The 16,004-nt window shown below is 41.7% G+C and overlaps 1 protein-coding gene across 2 annotated transcripts in view; it reads left to right on the forward strand.

Annotated features, from left to right (window-relative positions):
* Positions 1–8,239: 8,239 nt before the first annotated feature.
* The window catches only part of DCTD (dCMP deaminase), a 48,246-nt gene continuing 40,481 nt past the window's right edge, over positions 8,240–16,004 (forward strand). For both annotated transcript variants that reach the window (XM_069096550.1, XM_069096557.1), the window contains exons 1-3: positions 8,240–8,362; positions 11,104–11,218; positions 12,561–12,696. In XM_069096550.1, coding sequence (XP_068952651.1) covers positions 8,340–8,362; positions 11,104–11,218; positions 12,561–12,696 — 274 coding nt within the window. In that variant the 5' untranslated portion in view covers positions 8,240–8,339. The remainder of the gene's footprint in view (positions 8,363–11,103; positions 11,219–12,560; positions 12,697–16,004) is intronic.

Raw genomic sequence — 16,004 nt, forward strand, 5'->3', positions numbered from 1 at the left:
AAGACTCATGGAAAATGCTGCCCACTTCCAGAGAAAGTATTTTGGAATCTAAATGCAGATGGAAGCATACTATTTGATACCTTTTTTTTTCTGTTTTGTTTTGTTTTGTTTCTTCTTTCTCAGGGTTCCTCCCATTGATTCTAATTCTTCTTTACGTCATGATGAATGCGAAAATATCTTACGAGTATACATATAGGGCCTAAATCAGATTGCATACCCTCTTGGGGAGGGGAGGAGAAAATTTAAAATTCAAAATCTTATGGAAGTGAATGTTGAAAACTTAAAATAAATAAATTATTTTAAAAAGTAAATGTTCCAGCCCACAAGGATTATGGCTGCTATAAAATAATGAAATCTCTAGTATTTTTGAGAAATCTGTCAAGAGCTTCTTACCATTGTCTATTCTCCTCAACCAACACACTGATTCTCTAGCTTGGTTTTGGAATTGCTGTCATGATCCCCTTTCCCACCATTTGTCCTTTACTCTTGATCCTTTGAGGACTCTGGCTTGACCCATCCTGTCTGTTTCTTATTTAAGCCATGCCCACTATTCCCAGAAAGCTTTTTCTCCCATCATGGTTTCCATCACCAGTCCCATGTGCTTAGGAAACTGCCTAGAGACTGTATGAGGTGGTGTAGAGTCAAGGATGGTGCTGGAACTCAAGTCAACTATTAAATTTCCAACGTGAGCACATACACCCCAGAAACCTGTGCAAAGGCTATAGCCTTGATTTATCATTTTGTTGATTGTCCAGACCAGAAGTATCAAAAACAGAATGCTGCCTGTAACCCTGGAGAGTACATACTCAACTGGATTAAAATGTAACTGGAAAATATTTAACAAAATAAATATAATAAAATACAGATAATGTTAATATGTGGTTTTCTAAGTCAGCCCACAGGGAGTTTGACACTACTGGTCCATGCTTAAGAAAGTGATGCAGAAAATGTTTATAATGCAGATTAACCTTAGAAGTATGTCAAGTTTACATTTCTTTTTAAAAAAAATTATTTGTTTTTAATTTATGGAATAAAACAAACATTACCATTACATAGCATAAGAAAAAGATGATTGCATATGAAACTGCAAATGCATTATGTACAACTTGCTATTCCTTTTAAATTATAATAAAGTTTTCATGTACATTTCTCTTTTTTTTTTTCTTTCCCCCCATTTCTTTTTCAGAGAATTAGTCGTTAAACATTTATCAGCACATTCCTGTTAGACTCCTTACTGGCTGTGTGACAATGGACAAGGTCTCGGTTTCCTCATATAAAAAATAGGGATAAAGAACATCTATCTCATAATATTATTGTAAGGATCAAATGAGATAATATAGTATATTATAATGTTATTATAACATGTAATAATGTAAATAATTTTGCAAACCCTTTGATAAATCCTGGTTATTATTAGCTATTATAATAGGGGATGTTAGGTGGCACAGTGGAATAGAATGCTGAAATCGGAGTCAAGAAAACCTGAGTATGCATCCTGTCTCACACTTAGTGGTTATATCACCCCTAAGCAAGTCATTTAATCCTTCCCAATGTTAGCTTCCTCATCTGTAAAATGGGAACAATAATGAGGAGGAGGAGGAGGATATGAAGATAACCTGAAATAACATTTGTAAAGTAGTAGTTTGCAAACCTTAAGGCTAGCTCTGTTATCATTTTGCCCTGAAGTCCAGTTGCATAGCTTAAAAAAAAAAGAATGTTAACTCTAATAATTTGCAACTGTTTGATATGTACTGACTGGGAACAAGGAATTTCTCTAGCTTGTGGTTCCAATAGCAAATGGAAGTAGTGGGTTTCTATTTGCTTAAAACAAAACCTTGGACATACAGCTCTGCGGATGCCATGCATAAATAGATGTGCTAACATGCACTTGGGCTAAGTGGCTGTGCTTAGACTAAGGCTGACTTGTATTTCAAAGTAATAACTGGGACTTGGTAAGGGTAAAGAAACCCCTTTAGACCTAGAATATGAATTAAAAAACTTTGAAAATAGAAGTTTAAAATTTGGCTGCTCCTGAACTAAAGAGAATTGGTAGGTCCCTAAATTAAGATGGCACTAAGAACTGGGGGTTCCTATTTTCTTTTTATATAGACATGATGATTACTAATGAATCAACCCAGTGATAAATATTCACTCAACTCCAGCTACATACATAATACTAAAGAGGAAAAATAGGATGGTATCCTTTCCATCTGGAGTTTATAGTCAAGTCATGGTTGTAGTTATTACTTCTTATCAGCTTGTTTATACTATACTAGTCAATAGAAAATGTGAAAATTAAGTATTTTATTAAAAATAGCTTGCATTTGCAGAGCACTTCTTACCATAATGTGCTTTTAAAAAGTTAAATTGGCACCAAGCATATATCATAGAATCAGAGGATGTTTTCCAATGGCACAGACATCTATCTTCTCTCTGTAAGGATCTGTCATTTTGCCCAACAAAAAAATGTAAAAAATTAATGACAAAATTTCCTCATTTCCTTTTCTGACAATGACTAGTGGATCAAGGAAATGCTGCAGGCCTCGTATACTTGCTTTTCAACAAGGTATTTGACAATCTCTCTTGATATCCTTGTGGACAAATGAAAAAAAATATGGGCTGTTTGATACTAAAGTTAGACTGCTTAAATTATTCTTCCCCAAGGTCTATGTTGATCATAGGGGTAGGGAAGCTTCTAGGGATGAGCTTCAGGGTTTTCTCCTCCACATTATTTTGTTCAGTCCTTTATCAGACTAAGAATCAGATGAAGTTATATGATAGAAAGCTTGCTGTTCTTGATAAAGAACATCTTGTCCAACTCTTCATGACCCCATTTGGGGTCTTCTTGGCAAAGATACTGGAGCGTTTGCCATTTCCTTCTCTGGCTCATTTTACATATGAGCGACTGAGGCAAACAGGTTAAATGACTTGCCAAGGGTCACATAGATAGTAATTGTCTGAGGCCATATCTGAATTTCCTGACTTCCGGTCTGGTTCTCTATCTACTGTGCCACTGTAAGGAATGCTTAGTTCATTTGCCACTGTAAGGAATTCTTAGTTCATTTTCAAATGACACAAAGCTAGGATGGATAGTTAATACATTACACAGTATAATCAGGGTCCAGAAAGATGGAGCCAGGGTGGAATTAAGAGTCCAAATGAAAAAGATACAATTTATTACAGGTGTTGAAACAAATAAATTGGGATCACACTTTAGTGATCAGATCTATCAGAAACAATATTTATTAGCTATGTTGAATCAAGCTCATCGGTAAATCATTTTACATTTAAACAACCTCTACCACAAAACCTCTTGGTCAGTCAACAAGTATTTCTTAATTGCCTACTGTGTGTCAGGTTCTATCTTCCTTAGGTACATTCTACTGTAGCCAGACCAGCCTGATCACTATTCCCTAACACAAATGACCTTTGAGATTTGCTCACAGTATTTCCTTGAAAGGAATTTTATTGAATTGAAATTTATTGTCACATATAAGCAAGTTTGCTCTTGTATCTCTCCCCCTTCTTGGCAGAGGTAGAGGACTATGGGTAAGGAACACTGCCCATGACATTGGACTTTTTCATTGTATTGGCTTAGTTTTGGTGGCCTAATTCATTTTTCTTTTTATTCTTTGTTATAGGGGATGGCTCTCTTGGAAAGGGAAGGGATAAATTGGGAATTTTTTTTAAAGTTTGATCTTGGTGAGATTTGGGAATATTCAGGGCAATGTGTGTGTTTGCAACAAGAGAATAGTAACACTGTTTTGGGAGTGAAAGTTTGACTTTATTGGAAGGTGGTGCAGGGGATAGAGTTCCAGGTCTGGAGTCAGGAAGACTCATCTTCCTGGGTTCAAATCTAGCTTTAGACACTTACTAGCTGTGTGACTCTGGGCAAGTCACTTAACTCTGTTTGCCTCAGTTTCCTCATCAGTAAAATGAACTGGAGAAGGAAATGGCAAACCACTCTAGCATCTTTGCCAAGGAAACCCCAAATAGGGTCCTGAAGAATGAACGACTGAAAAAAAAAAAAAACGACTGAAAAATTCCTGAACAACATATGTTTGTATGTATGGTGATCAAAGGGGAGAATGAGAAGGCCAGTTTGCTCTTGCCCAGATACCTGGGCTATCAGCCCTTAGGTGTTTCTGGCTGATAGGGAGTCTCCTATGGCCCTTCCCTCAAAAGGATGAGTCTACTTCCAACACACTGCTTTGCTTGGAAATCAGCCCCACCAGTATTACTGCTGTCCTGGCTGCCCTTCCTCCCTAAAAGTTAATTTAGCCTTAGCCCTCCTTGGTGCCTGTCCTCATTGGCCTCCCTTTCCACTATGCTCTCTAAAGCTTTCCTCTTTTGTGTGGGAGTGGAGAGATGGGTTTTTGAATCAAGGGACCTGAATTTGAATATTGGTACTGTCACCCATAATGAGGCCTTGAATAAATAACTTCAGTTTTCTAGGGCCTTGGGTGTCTTATCTCTAAAATAAAATAAAATCCCTTCCAATTCTAAATCTACCATCTTAGATATCTTTCTCTCTTGTTCTTTCCATCTTCTGGAGATTAATGAAAACTCTTTTCCTGAAGATACCAAATGCTTTGAGGCAGCATGCTGTAGTTTGGAGTCAGAAAGGGTGGGTTCACAGGAGAACATCGTACACAGTAACAGCAACATTGTGTGATGACCAACTTTGATAGACTTAGCTCTTCTCAGCAATGCAATGATACAAGACGATTGCAAAAGACTTGAGATAGAAAATGCTATCCAGAGAAAGAACTATGGAGTCTGAAAGCAGATGGAAACATGCAATTTTCTTTTTTTCTTTCTTGCGGTTTTCCCCCTTTGTTCTCATTCTTCTTTTACAACATGACCAATATGCTTAATATGACTGTACCTGTATAGCCTATATCAGATTGCATGCTATCTTGGGGAAGGGGAAAAGTTTTAGAACTCAAAATCTTATAAAAGCAAATGTTGAAAACTAAAAATTCATTAATTTTTTTTTTAAAAGATGTGATTTGATCCCACACCTGTGACCCAAGGAAAATCACTTAATCTCAATATACTCAGTTTTCTCATCTGAGAGCTTAAAGATTTGGACTGGAAGGCCTTTGAGATCTTGTCCAGCTCTGGATCTGTGATTGATTGATACCCTCTCCAAGGTTGGCTGCTTTTTCTGTCACCCAGTGCCAGAAAGAGTAACAGCTGGAACTCTCCTTGCTTCCCAAAGTCATTTTCAGATGCTCCTTTCGCTATCATTCAGCAACCACGTCTGGTCATTTAACTGATCCCCATCCTATCCAGACCCTTCTTGTCTTCATCTAGGGACCTTCTGGTCTCTTTACATTCTCCCAAAAAGGATCAACACTTAGCTCATAGCCCTTATCTTTATTCCCAAACCTGTCCTTTCTGAACATCCTGACCTCTTCTTAACCTTCTAAACTCCTATGACGTATCTCTAGCCTCTCTCTGCCACACACTGGAGTGGTCGTTTCTTACATTAGATTTCTCAACCTAGAGTCCATGAACTTAATTTTTTTTTTGATCACTGCATTTCATATCATTGGTATTTCTTTGAAATCCTATGAATTTTATGCACTTAAGAACATTATTCTTGAAAGGAGTCTTTATGTAAGCTTCATCAGATGGCCAAAGGAGTTGACCACACACAAAAACATTAAGAACTCCTGCCAATTTAAACTGCCCCAGGCTCCAGAGTTCCTAGTTAGGATTCTGGGAATTGGTGATGTGTGTTTTTTTTTTTTTAACAATCGGGGTTAAGTAACTTGCTCAAGGTTACACGGCCAGTTATTTCTGGATGTGGTGCTAAGTATCTGAGCCTGGATTTGAACCCCAGGTCATCCCAACACTGGAGCCAGTGCTCTTACTCTCTGAGCCACCTGGCCACCCCTAAGCAATTGGGGTTAAGTAACTTGCTCAAGGTTACACGGCCAGATGTTTCTGGGTGGGTGCTAAGTGTCTGAGCCCAGATTTGATCCACAAGTCATCCCAACAGTGGAGCCAATGCTCTTACTCACTGTGCTAACTGGCTGCCCGGAGGGAATTGGTGATGTTATCAGAGGATCAGGTATGGTTGGCAGAAAAGGAATGCAGATAAGACTTCAATGGAAATTTGGAGAATGAATGAGGCTAAGAATTCAACATTTTCTCATAATAAATGCTGGTTGCAATGGCATATAAAAGTAGACATTTGTCTAAGGGAGCTCATGGCTGACTTAGAAAATAATCAAATTTACCTAGGTCCTTCGGTGCATCTTTTTGATTGAGTCCAAGTTTTACAGAACAAATCCTTTTATTAAGAGGATTTGTTCTGTGAAGTTTGGATTCAGTTAAAAGGCCACACTTGAGGACTTAGAAGGCCACATGTGACCTTGAGGTCACAGGTTCCCCAACCCTGATCAAAAGAGTAAAGAATAAAATCTAGATTTAAAGAAGTCCTTTTCCTTTTGCTTTCCCAGCATCTATCAAGAACAGTATATAATTTAATTACTGAATCCATAGGCTGGACCATGGAGAAAAAGAATGATGTGTCTGCTGTTGTGAAAAACGAGAGAGCAGCCAACTGCTCACTCCCATCATTCTTCCTCTGTTGGACTAAATTAATATAGTTAACAAGCTTTTGTTTGGACTAGTAGCTAGCATGTGTGATGCACATATCAGGACTCATGATTATTACAGTATTTATTACTTATTGATTGCTGACAATGCACTCACCCAGAACATGAGGGAGAGGAATTCTTTTGTCATTTTATTGTGCCTGTGCCAATGTTCGATTTAATTCGACTTGGCGGACATTTATTAAGCCCTTACTCTGTGCAAAGCATGGTGCTAGGCACTGGGGGAATAATAAACCTTGCTGAGACAGTTGTCTGCATGGAGCTTATGGAAGTAATAGGGCACATGAGCCCTCTATAGATAAATCCAATGCACCAGATTAAAGGGGGCAATTATTAGACGACTAGTTGTTTTGAGACCAGGGGTATGGGTCACAAGGCTTCACAGGGTAATAGATTTAGAGCTGGAAGGGTCTTCCATGGCCATCTAGTCCGATTTCATTTTACAGACGAGGAAACTGAGGTCCAGAGAGTTAAAATACTTTAGGTCACAGAACCAAGGTCATCCTGGTTTGTGAACAGACTTCTAAGTGTCCTTCTCAGACTTATTTCTTGGGGTTAAAAAAAAAAGTAAAATGCAACCCGTTTTACAGACGAAGAAAGGGTTGGAGAGGTTAACTTTCCCAAGGTCACACAGCTAATAGGTGACAAATAGAGACCCAAACCAAATCCTAAGAAATTTCATAGGCAGATATTATTTTCCATATTACATGCAAATGGCCATTCTGAACGTTCCTAGTATCAGGCGTCAAACGCTAACACAGATCTCCGGATTTCTGGCCCCCTTTCTGGTGGTTATCCCCCAGGTAACCTGCAGGTCTGAAGCTTGGTTACTTTTATCTAATTTGCCCTCAGCATCCACTCTGGGTTTCTTTTAGGCATGGGGGGGGCGGGGTCGGGAACAAAAACTCGCTTGTTTTCAGCCAAAATGCAGCCTTTTAGGAAAAGAACACAACACCCTTGTCCTCCGTCAAATGACCCGCACTCTAGAAATCTGCAATCTCACTTTTAAAAAGTCCCAACACTCCAAAGAAAGGGCTTAGGCATGAAGACGGGCAGAACTAGACCGAGGGAAGCGGGCAGGGAGGAGCGCAAGGGCTCGGAATGCGCGCATGTTCTGCGCGTTTTCTCCCTCGCGCGGGCAGAATCCCGCGCGGGGCGGGGAGCGGACTCCTGGGAGCAGAGGGAGCCCCAGACGGGCTCTGGAAACGGGAACTTCAACCAGGGGGCCGCACGCGCGCAGGGGCGCGCTCCAGCTCCTTCTCGATCCACAATTTAGGGCCCCCCTCCCCACCCCCAGGCCCGCGCTCCCTTTGCATAAAGCCCCAAAGCTTAGGTCAAGATCAGAGCCGAGCAGAAGGCGGGAGACGCCGCCGGAGACATTAGGGACAATTGCGCAAGTTTGCGAGCAGAGGCGGCAGCGGGGCGCGCGGAGAGGGAGGCGGGGATAGGGTGGGGGGAGCACGTGGAGAGCCGGCTCGGGCACGCAGAGGGTGGCGGGGCGTGCCGGGCTCCCCTCGCTCCAGGGCGGCCGCGCGCGCAGGGACTGGGGCTTCGTGCGCGCCGGCCCCGCCCCCGGCCAGCCCGACCCCACCCCCCGGCCAGCCCGGCCCCGCCCCCGGCCAGCCCGGCCCCGCCCCCGGCTCCTCTTCTTCCCGCTTTAGGTTGGCGGGCGCGTGGAGGCGGGAAGGCCGCTGCAGCTCCGGCGACATGAGCGGGGACCAGCTTGGAGGGTACGCTCTGCTCTGCTCCTTACCCCTCGTCCCCATTCCTCCTCTTCCCTCTCCCTTCTCTCTCTCTTTTTCCTCCCTCCTCTTCCCCCTTGTTTCATCTGCCTCCTTTTTCCCTCTTCCCCCTTGTTTCTCCTCCGCCCCCCCCCCCTTCCTCCTGCTCCCTTTTTCCCCCACTTCCTCCCCGCACTTGAGCTGGGGCGCCGCGGGGAGTCTCCCTGCGCTGGGGGTCCGAGCCCCCCCCGGGGCGTCATTGTCTGCAGTGAGCTTCACTTTGTAGACTGCCCGCGGAGGAAAGGTGCCTGCCCCCAAACCCACTGCAGGACCCTGGAAATGAGGAAGAAGCGTGTAGACCGCGCATGCATCCTTGAATGACCCGATTCATTGAAGTTCAGACTCCCATAATAATTATATCAACAATAATCGTGGTAGCCTAATAGCCAGCATGGTTTGCAAAGCACCTTAATAATAATCGCTTGCGTTTGCATCAGAATTGCAAAGGGCTTCTTTGATCCTCCAGACCACCCTGTACGGCAGCTGCTTTCATTCCCTCTTTACAGATGAAGAAGCCGAGACTCAGGGACGTGCCCAGGATAGCAAAACCAGTGAAAGGCCGAGGCAGGATTCGGACCCGTGCGCTCCCTTTTATTACACGGTTATTCCAAGAGAAGCCCTGGGATAGAGAAACAGCATATAAAGCGTTGGCAGATTCCCTACTAAAGTATAAAAACAAAACATTAGACCCCTGGGAGCCTCGGATCTGAATGCAGAATCATGCTTCCCCCACTCTTTCTTCTCCAGTTCTAGTCAGTTTATTTTTAGTTACAAAGTAACCCAGATGAGGGTTTCTGGGGAGAGGATTGATGGTGGATGCCACCCCTCTTAGGAAATGACAAATCAGTCTGAAAAACAAGCAGTTATTAAATTACTGCTGTATGCCATGCACTGTGCTGAGTGTTGGGGGTATGCAGACAGAAAGAAAATAATTCCCAGTTTCTATTCCCTTGGAAAATGCCCTTAGCCTCTTTGCAAGGAGGAGTTACTGTTTGGTTTTTTTTTTTGAGGGGGAAAGGTAGGGTAATTGGGGTTAAGTGACTTGCCCAAGGTCAGACGTCTAGTTTTGTATTAAGAATCTGAGGCCGGATTTGAACTCAGGTCCTCCTGACTCCAGGGCTGGTGCTGCGGAGTTAGTTTTACCATGCTAATTTTTTTTAAGTGCCATTGCTTGGCTGGACCCTGGTTAGTTTTCTTTTTCACCACACCTTCATGAAGCAGTAATAATAGTCACTGAGATTTATATAGCACTTGAATGTTTGCAGAGTGCTTTACATAGATGATCTCATTTCAACCTCCGAGTAGTCCTGTGAAGTAGGTGCAGCAGCACTTATATTCCCACTTTACAGCTGAGGAAAATTGAGGCTCTGCTTAAGTGACCAGCCTCAAATCACAAAGGTGAATAAATGTGAGAGGCAGGATTAGATCCCAGGGCTTACTGACTGGGCCTTCAAGCAAAGCTTTGGGAAGACCCTCCCCCTCGCAGGCCGCATTTCTGTGGTTTCCACATGACTTCTCTGCCAGGTGTGTTATTTGAGCACAGACAGGTTCAAGTGTGTTCTGTTGAACACAATTTTCCTCGATGACCTCTGAGCCCACGTTCTCAGTCCCCTTTCATAAGCTGTAGCACGTTTATAGTTCATACTACTATCAGTTAGCAGATATTTATAAAACCTTACTGTGGTGCCAGGCACTGTGCTAGGAAGGAAGCTCTTAATTTTATTGTTAATAATATATTTACTCTGGGGCGGCCAGGTGGCTCAGCGAGTAAGAGCACCGGCTCCAGTGTTAAGAAGACCTGGAGATCGATCCGGGGCTCAGACACTTAGCACCCACCCAGAAACACCTGGCTGTTTAACCTTGAGCAAGTTACTTAACCCCGATTGCTTTAAAAAAAAAATAATATAGTTACCACTTCATTTCTCATAGCAATTTATATTCTTCGAAGTGCCTTAGATAATACAATTCTTGCAAAAGTGGTATAATATTAACTAACATTTATATAGTACTTACTTTGTGCTAGGCTCTGTGCTCAAGTGCTTTACAGTTATCTCATTTGATGTCCATTTTACAGATGAGGAAAACTGAGTCAAACAGCAGGTAAGTGACTTGCCCAGGATCACACTGCTAGTTAGTGTTAGAAGCTGAATTTAAACTCAGGTTTCCCCAACCGCTTCCCGTAATACTCTGTCCACTATGCCACCTGGCTGTAGAGCAGATTTTATTCATCTTACAAATGAGGAAATTGAGGCACAGTGTTGCCCAAGGTCATATAGCTAGAGTCTTCCTCTCTTTTACAGATCCCTGCACCATCTCTGGCTGTTGTAAATTGCTTAAGTTACTTCTGAAAAGAATCATATGGGTTGGGGTTTAGTTTCAGTCCTGTCATTCTATGTGACACCATTTAGGGATTTTTTTTTTTTTGGCAGAGATACTAGAGTGGTTTGCCATTTACTTCTCTAGCTCATTTGACAGATGAGGAAACTGAGACAAACAGTTAAGTGATTTACCCAGGGTCACACAGCTAGTGTCTTGAGGCCAGATTTGAACTCAGGAAGGGGCATGTTCCTGACACCCAGCTGGGACTGTTAATCAAAACAACCTGTTTGCTTTTCTCAAATGCTGGGTTTTTAAATTTCTTCCTCTTCTTCACCATCATCATTATTGTATTGCTTTTGTTGTCCTTGCAGCTTGAACCACAGTGAAACAACTTGTAAAAAACGGGATGACTATTTGGAATGGCCTGAGTACTTTATGGCTGTGGCCTTTTTATCTGCCCAGAGGAGCAAAGATCCAAATTCCCAGGTAAGACCATTTCGCAGAGTGTAATTCACTCATACTCACAGAGATGCACATAAATGCATTAATGGCCGAAAAGGGAAAACTTAGGAGACTAACCATTAATTTTAAGATTTAGGATAAATCTGCTGTCTCCATGTTCGCAGTTTTATTTCTTCTCTTACAGTTCGCTGCCCGAGTACATTGTTAGGTTCTTTAGTTAACTGCCTCATTGCAGCAGGGATTTGTTGAAAGACTGTAGTGGATTGTTGGGGCAGGATTGAGGAATAGGTAATCAATCAATCAAGCATTTATTAAGTACCTGCTATATGTGAGGTGCTATGCTAGGGACTGGGGGTACAGACACAGATACAAGGAATATAAAAATCTCATTCTAACAAGATAGGGCACCCTGTGATGTCTTCCACTTAAATGGCATTGGAGTTAATTGTATTTCTGGTTTCATTAAATTTTTCTGCTTATAATAGTAATGATAAATCAAATGATCTCTCTTGTGGACTGTCACAGTACTTTCTGTTTCTTATGTATTTGCAATGTCCAAGGCAGGACTGGGACCCAAGTTTTTTTGATTCTGAGGCCAGCACTATACCACAATTCCTTTCAGTATCATTATTAACTATCTTTCTATCCTACTGGATTGTAAACTCCTTGAGCATGAAAGCATGCCTTACTCCTCTCTGAATTCCTTCATTATCTAGCACCATAACTTATCTTTGTTTCGGTGGATAGAATGCTGTGTCTGGAGTCAGGAAGACCTAAGTTCAAATCTAGCTGCATACACTTACTAGCTGTGTGACCCTGGGTAAATCACTTAACTGTTTGCCTCAGTTTCCTCATCTGTAAAATGGGGATAATAATTGTACCTACCTCCTAGGGTTGTTGGATGGATCAAATGAGATAATTATAAAGTACTTAGTACTGTGCCTGGTACATAGTAAGGGCCATATAAATAACTATTATATAATTATTTTTAAAAATTTAGTTAGTTACTGTTGTTAATTCAGTGCTAATATTTTTTCAGAGCCTTGTTAGGCTGGCTAGTTTTGTTTCTCACAGCACCTTTATGAAGTGGTAATAATAATTATAAAGAAAGCATTAATGTGAGACTTAGACATTTGCAAACTGCATCACGCACCACATGGTACTTGGAACTCATGACTGTTCACTCTTTGAGGTAGCTACTGTAGATATCCATATTTTATGGACAAGGATACTGAGGCTTGAGCTTAAGTGATTGACTCAGATTGTATAGTGAGTAAACTTCAGAGGTAGGATTTGAACACAGATCTTCCTGATTCCAAGTCTGGTTCTCAAATTTAATTGAAGCCATTTTTTTTTTCCTGGTTAGGTTGGGGCTTGCATTGTCAATGCAGAAAACAAAATTGTTGGAATCGGGTACAATGGAATGCCCAATGGGTGCAGTGATGACTTGCTTCCTTGGAACAGAGCGGCCAAGAGTAAACTGGACACCAAATACCCCTACGGTATGGAACGCAACCTGATCTCTGTGACAAATGTGTTTCATCTCAGATCTGTTATTAAATAGGAGAGCCATCAGAAATCTCTCCCTTCATAGCTATGAACATGTAGGGAAGGAAAATACTATTAAAATACCTGAATTTATTGACCCCGCCTACCCCTCAAGTACCTCAGAGGTCCAGCAGATGGAGGGACAGAAGGGCAGCTGTATCCAGGTCTCTGCTGTACATAAATGAGCACCCGGTAAATTTCATTGACTGACTGATGCTGTCCAGACAGAACCAGGGACACTAACAGAGTGTGCCAGCAGAGAACTGTAGCCACACAGACATTCAGAAATGAGGGAAGAAAGTTCTCTATGACTCCTTGGTCTACTTCAGTACCATTGGAAATTCTGAGTAAAGGGCTAAGGTGGCCGCCTGGCCAGGGCCCTGCTTTTGGACAGGGAGCCTTAAAAGCCAGCTGATGCCAGCTCAGCCATGGAGGTAAAATAACAGACAGGGATGGGGGAGGAAGTGGAGGTGAATTGCTGTTATGTATCATGTGCTGGTATCTTGTGCTACTCCATAATAATAAACTGTACTGTAGCCATCTAGGTGGGACTCTGCCGCCTCCTGGCCTCTCCAGGATTGAACTAGTCACCTTCCTTTGTACAGGGAAAGTTGGGTAGGATGCAGGTGAGCAATATGAGATGAGTGAGGACCTTATAGAAGGCCTTGAATGCCAAGTTAGAGTTTGGACCTTATTTAGTAGGTAACAGAGAGCCATTGAAGGGAAGTTTATAGGATTACAGATATACAGTGAGAAGGGACCTTAGATTCCACTGAACTCCCATTTTACAAATGAGGAACTTGCTACTCAGAAAAGTTAAGTGACTTGCCTGAGGTCATTCAGGTGTGAGGTGGCTCACCTGGAATTTGAGGTGGCATGGTGGATAGAGCACCAGACCAGGAATACCTTAATTCAGATCTGGCCTCAAACATTCACTAGCTGTGTGACCCTGGGGAAGGCACTTCACCCTGTTTGCCTCAGTTTCCTCATCTGTCAAATGAGCTGGAGAAACAAATGGCAAACTATTCCTATATCTTTGCCAAGAAAGCCCCAAATGGTGTCACAAAGAGTCAGACACAACTGAACACCTAAAACAGCTGATTCCAGACCCGCCATGTTTTCCATTGGGGCCATCTGCGTCATTTCCTTCCATTCATTGCTCCTAATTCCACCCTCTGAGGGCAAGAAGAACAAGTGTAATCCTTCTTCCACCTCATAGACTCTGAGATAAATGAAATTAGTTATCCTGTCCTTATAATCTTTTCTTCTTCAATTTAAACCTCTCTGCTTCTTCCAGCCATCCCCGATGGCATGATTTTGAGTCTCCTTGCCCTCATCAGTCACCCTTCTGTTGATATTTTCCAGCTTGTCAGTGTGGCTCACAGAAGACTCCAGCCATAGTCCAACTAGGGCAGGGCACAGTGGGTCTGTTGATCAACTAGTAAGGATTTATTAAGTACCTACTGTGTGCTGCACTGTTTGGGAATACAAGTACTGAAGACTGAAATTCTTGAGGTATTTAACATTCTAATGGGAGAGAAAACAAGTGTGTAGTATATTCAACATAAACATGAAGTGAATAGAAAAGATAAAATAAGAAATAAAATAATAAAACACATAGAAACTAGTTAAATACAAGGGAGTTTTGGAGAGAGGGTACTAGTGGTATGTGTGGAAAGGGATAGGATACTTGAACAGAATCTTTTTAAATTTAACATTTTTTTAATGTTCTTTTTTTATTTTTGAGTTTTAACTTCCAAATTCTCTACTTTACTCCATCCCCTCCCCAACCCATTGAGAAGGCAAGCAATATAAGATCAATTATATGTGTGGCATAAATGAACTGGAGAAGGCAATTACAAACCACTCTAGTATCTTTGCCAAGAAAACCCCAAATGGGGTTACAAAGAGTCAGACGTGACTGGATGAGAAAAACAACAGCTGATTCCAAACCCACCATGTTTTACATTGTAGCCATCTGCTTCTTCATTTCAGGGATCAGAAAGACTCATCTTCATGAGTTCAAATCCAGGCTCAGCCATTTACCTTGAGCAAGTCAATACACCCTGTTTGCCTCAGTTTCCTCATCTGTCAAATGAGCTGGAGACAGAAATGGCAAACTATTCCTGTATCTTTGCCAAGAAAGCCCCAAGTGGGGTCACAGAGTCAGGCATGATTGAAAAATGACTGAACAACAACAATCTTTTTACTCTTTTTTTTGTGTCTTGATTTCATTTTAAAAATGATTTAATATTTTATTTTTCCCCAGTTACATATAAAAGCTATTTTTAACACTCATTTTAAAAATTTTGAGTTCCAAATTCTCTCCTTTCTTCCCTTCCCACCTCATGGATAAGGCAAGCAATTTTCTATAGGTTATATATAATAACAATAGTCTTTTTTTTCCTAGCTACATTTTTTTCTTTTAAATTTATTTACTTTTAGTTTACAACATTCAGTTCCCCAAGTTTTTGAGTTCCAAATTTTCTCCCCCTTCCTCCCCATGGCATCATGCAATCCAATATAGGTTCTACATATGCCTTCACATTAAACAGTAGTCAAGTTGTAAAGAAGAATTATAACCAATGGAATGAACAACAAGAAAGAAGAAACAAAACAAAAGAGAGAGTAAGTAGTTTCCTTCAAATCTGCACTCAGACTCTGTAATCCTTTCTCTGGATGTGGCTGGCCTTTTCCATCATGAGTCCTCTGGAGTTGTCTTATAGCCTTGCATTGCAGAGAGGAGCCCAGTCTATCAAACTTAGTCATCACAGATATGATGTGTCCGTAATTGTGTGCAAGGTTCTCCTGGTTCTGCTCTCCTCATTCAGCATCAGTTTGTATAAGTCTCTCCAGGTTATTGTGAAGTCTGTCTGCTCCTCATTTCTTACAGCACAATAGTATTCCATTGCATTCATATACCACAACTTGTTCAGCCACTCCCCAATTGATGGGCATTCCTTCAATTTCCAATTCTTTGCCACCATAAAAAGGACTGTTATAAATATTTTTGTACATAAGGATCCTCCTCCTCCTTGTATGATCTCTTTGGGTTACAGCCCTAAAAGTGGTATAACTGGGTCGAAGGGTATGCACATTTTTATAGCCCTTTGGGCATGGAATAATATCTTAAAGGAAGATGGGGCCTTTGTGAGGTGGAATTAAGGTATACATTCTAGGTGTGAGGGATGGCCTTTGCAAAGGCACCCAGATGGGAGATGAGTATGGTGGGGGAAGCCAGTTTGGCTAGATGACTGGGAGG

This window comes from Petaurus breviceps, unplaced genomic scaffold, assembly GCF_028583685.1.
Source record: "Petaurus breviceps papuanus isolate PSGF00001 unplaced genomic scaffold, PetGlider_PUasm1.0 126, whole genome shotgun sequence".
NCBI lineage: Eukaryota > Metazoa > Chordata > Mammalia > Diprotodontia > Petauridae > Petaurus > Petaurus breviceps.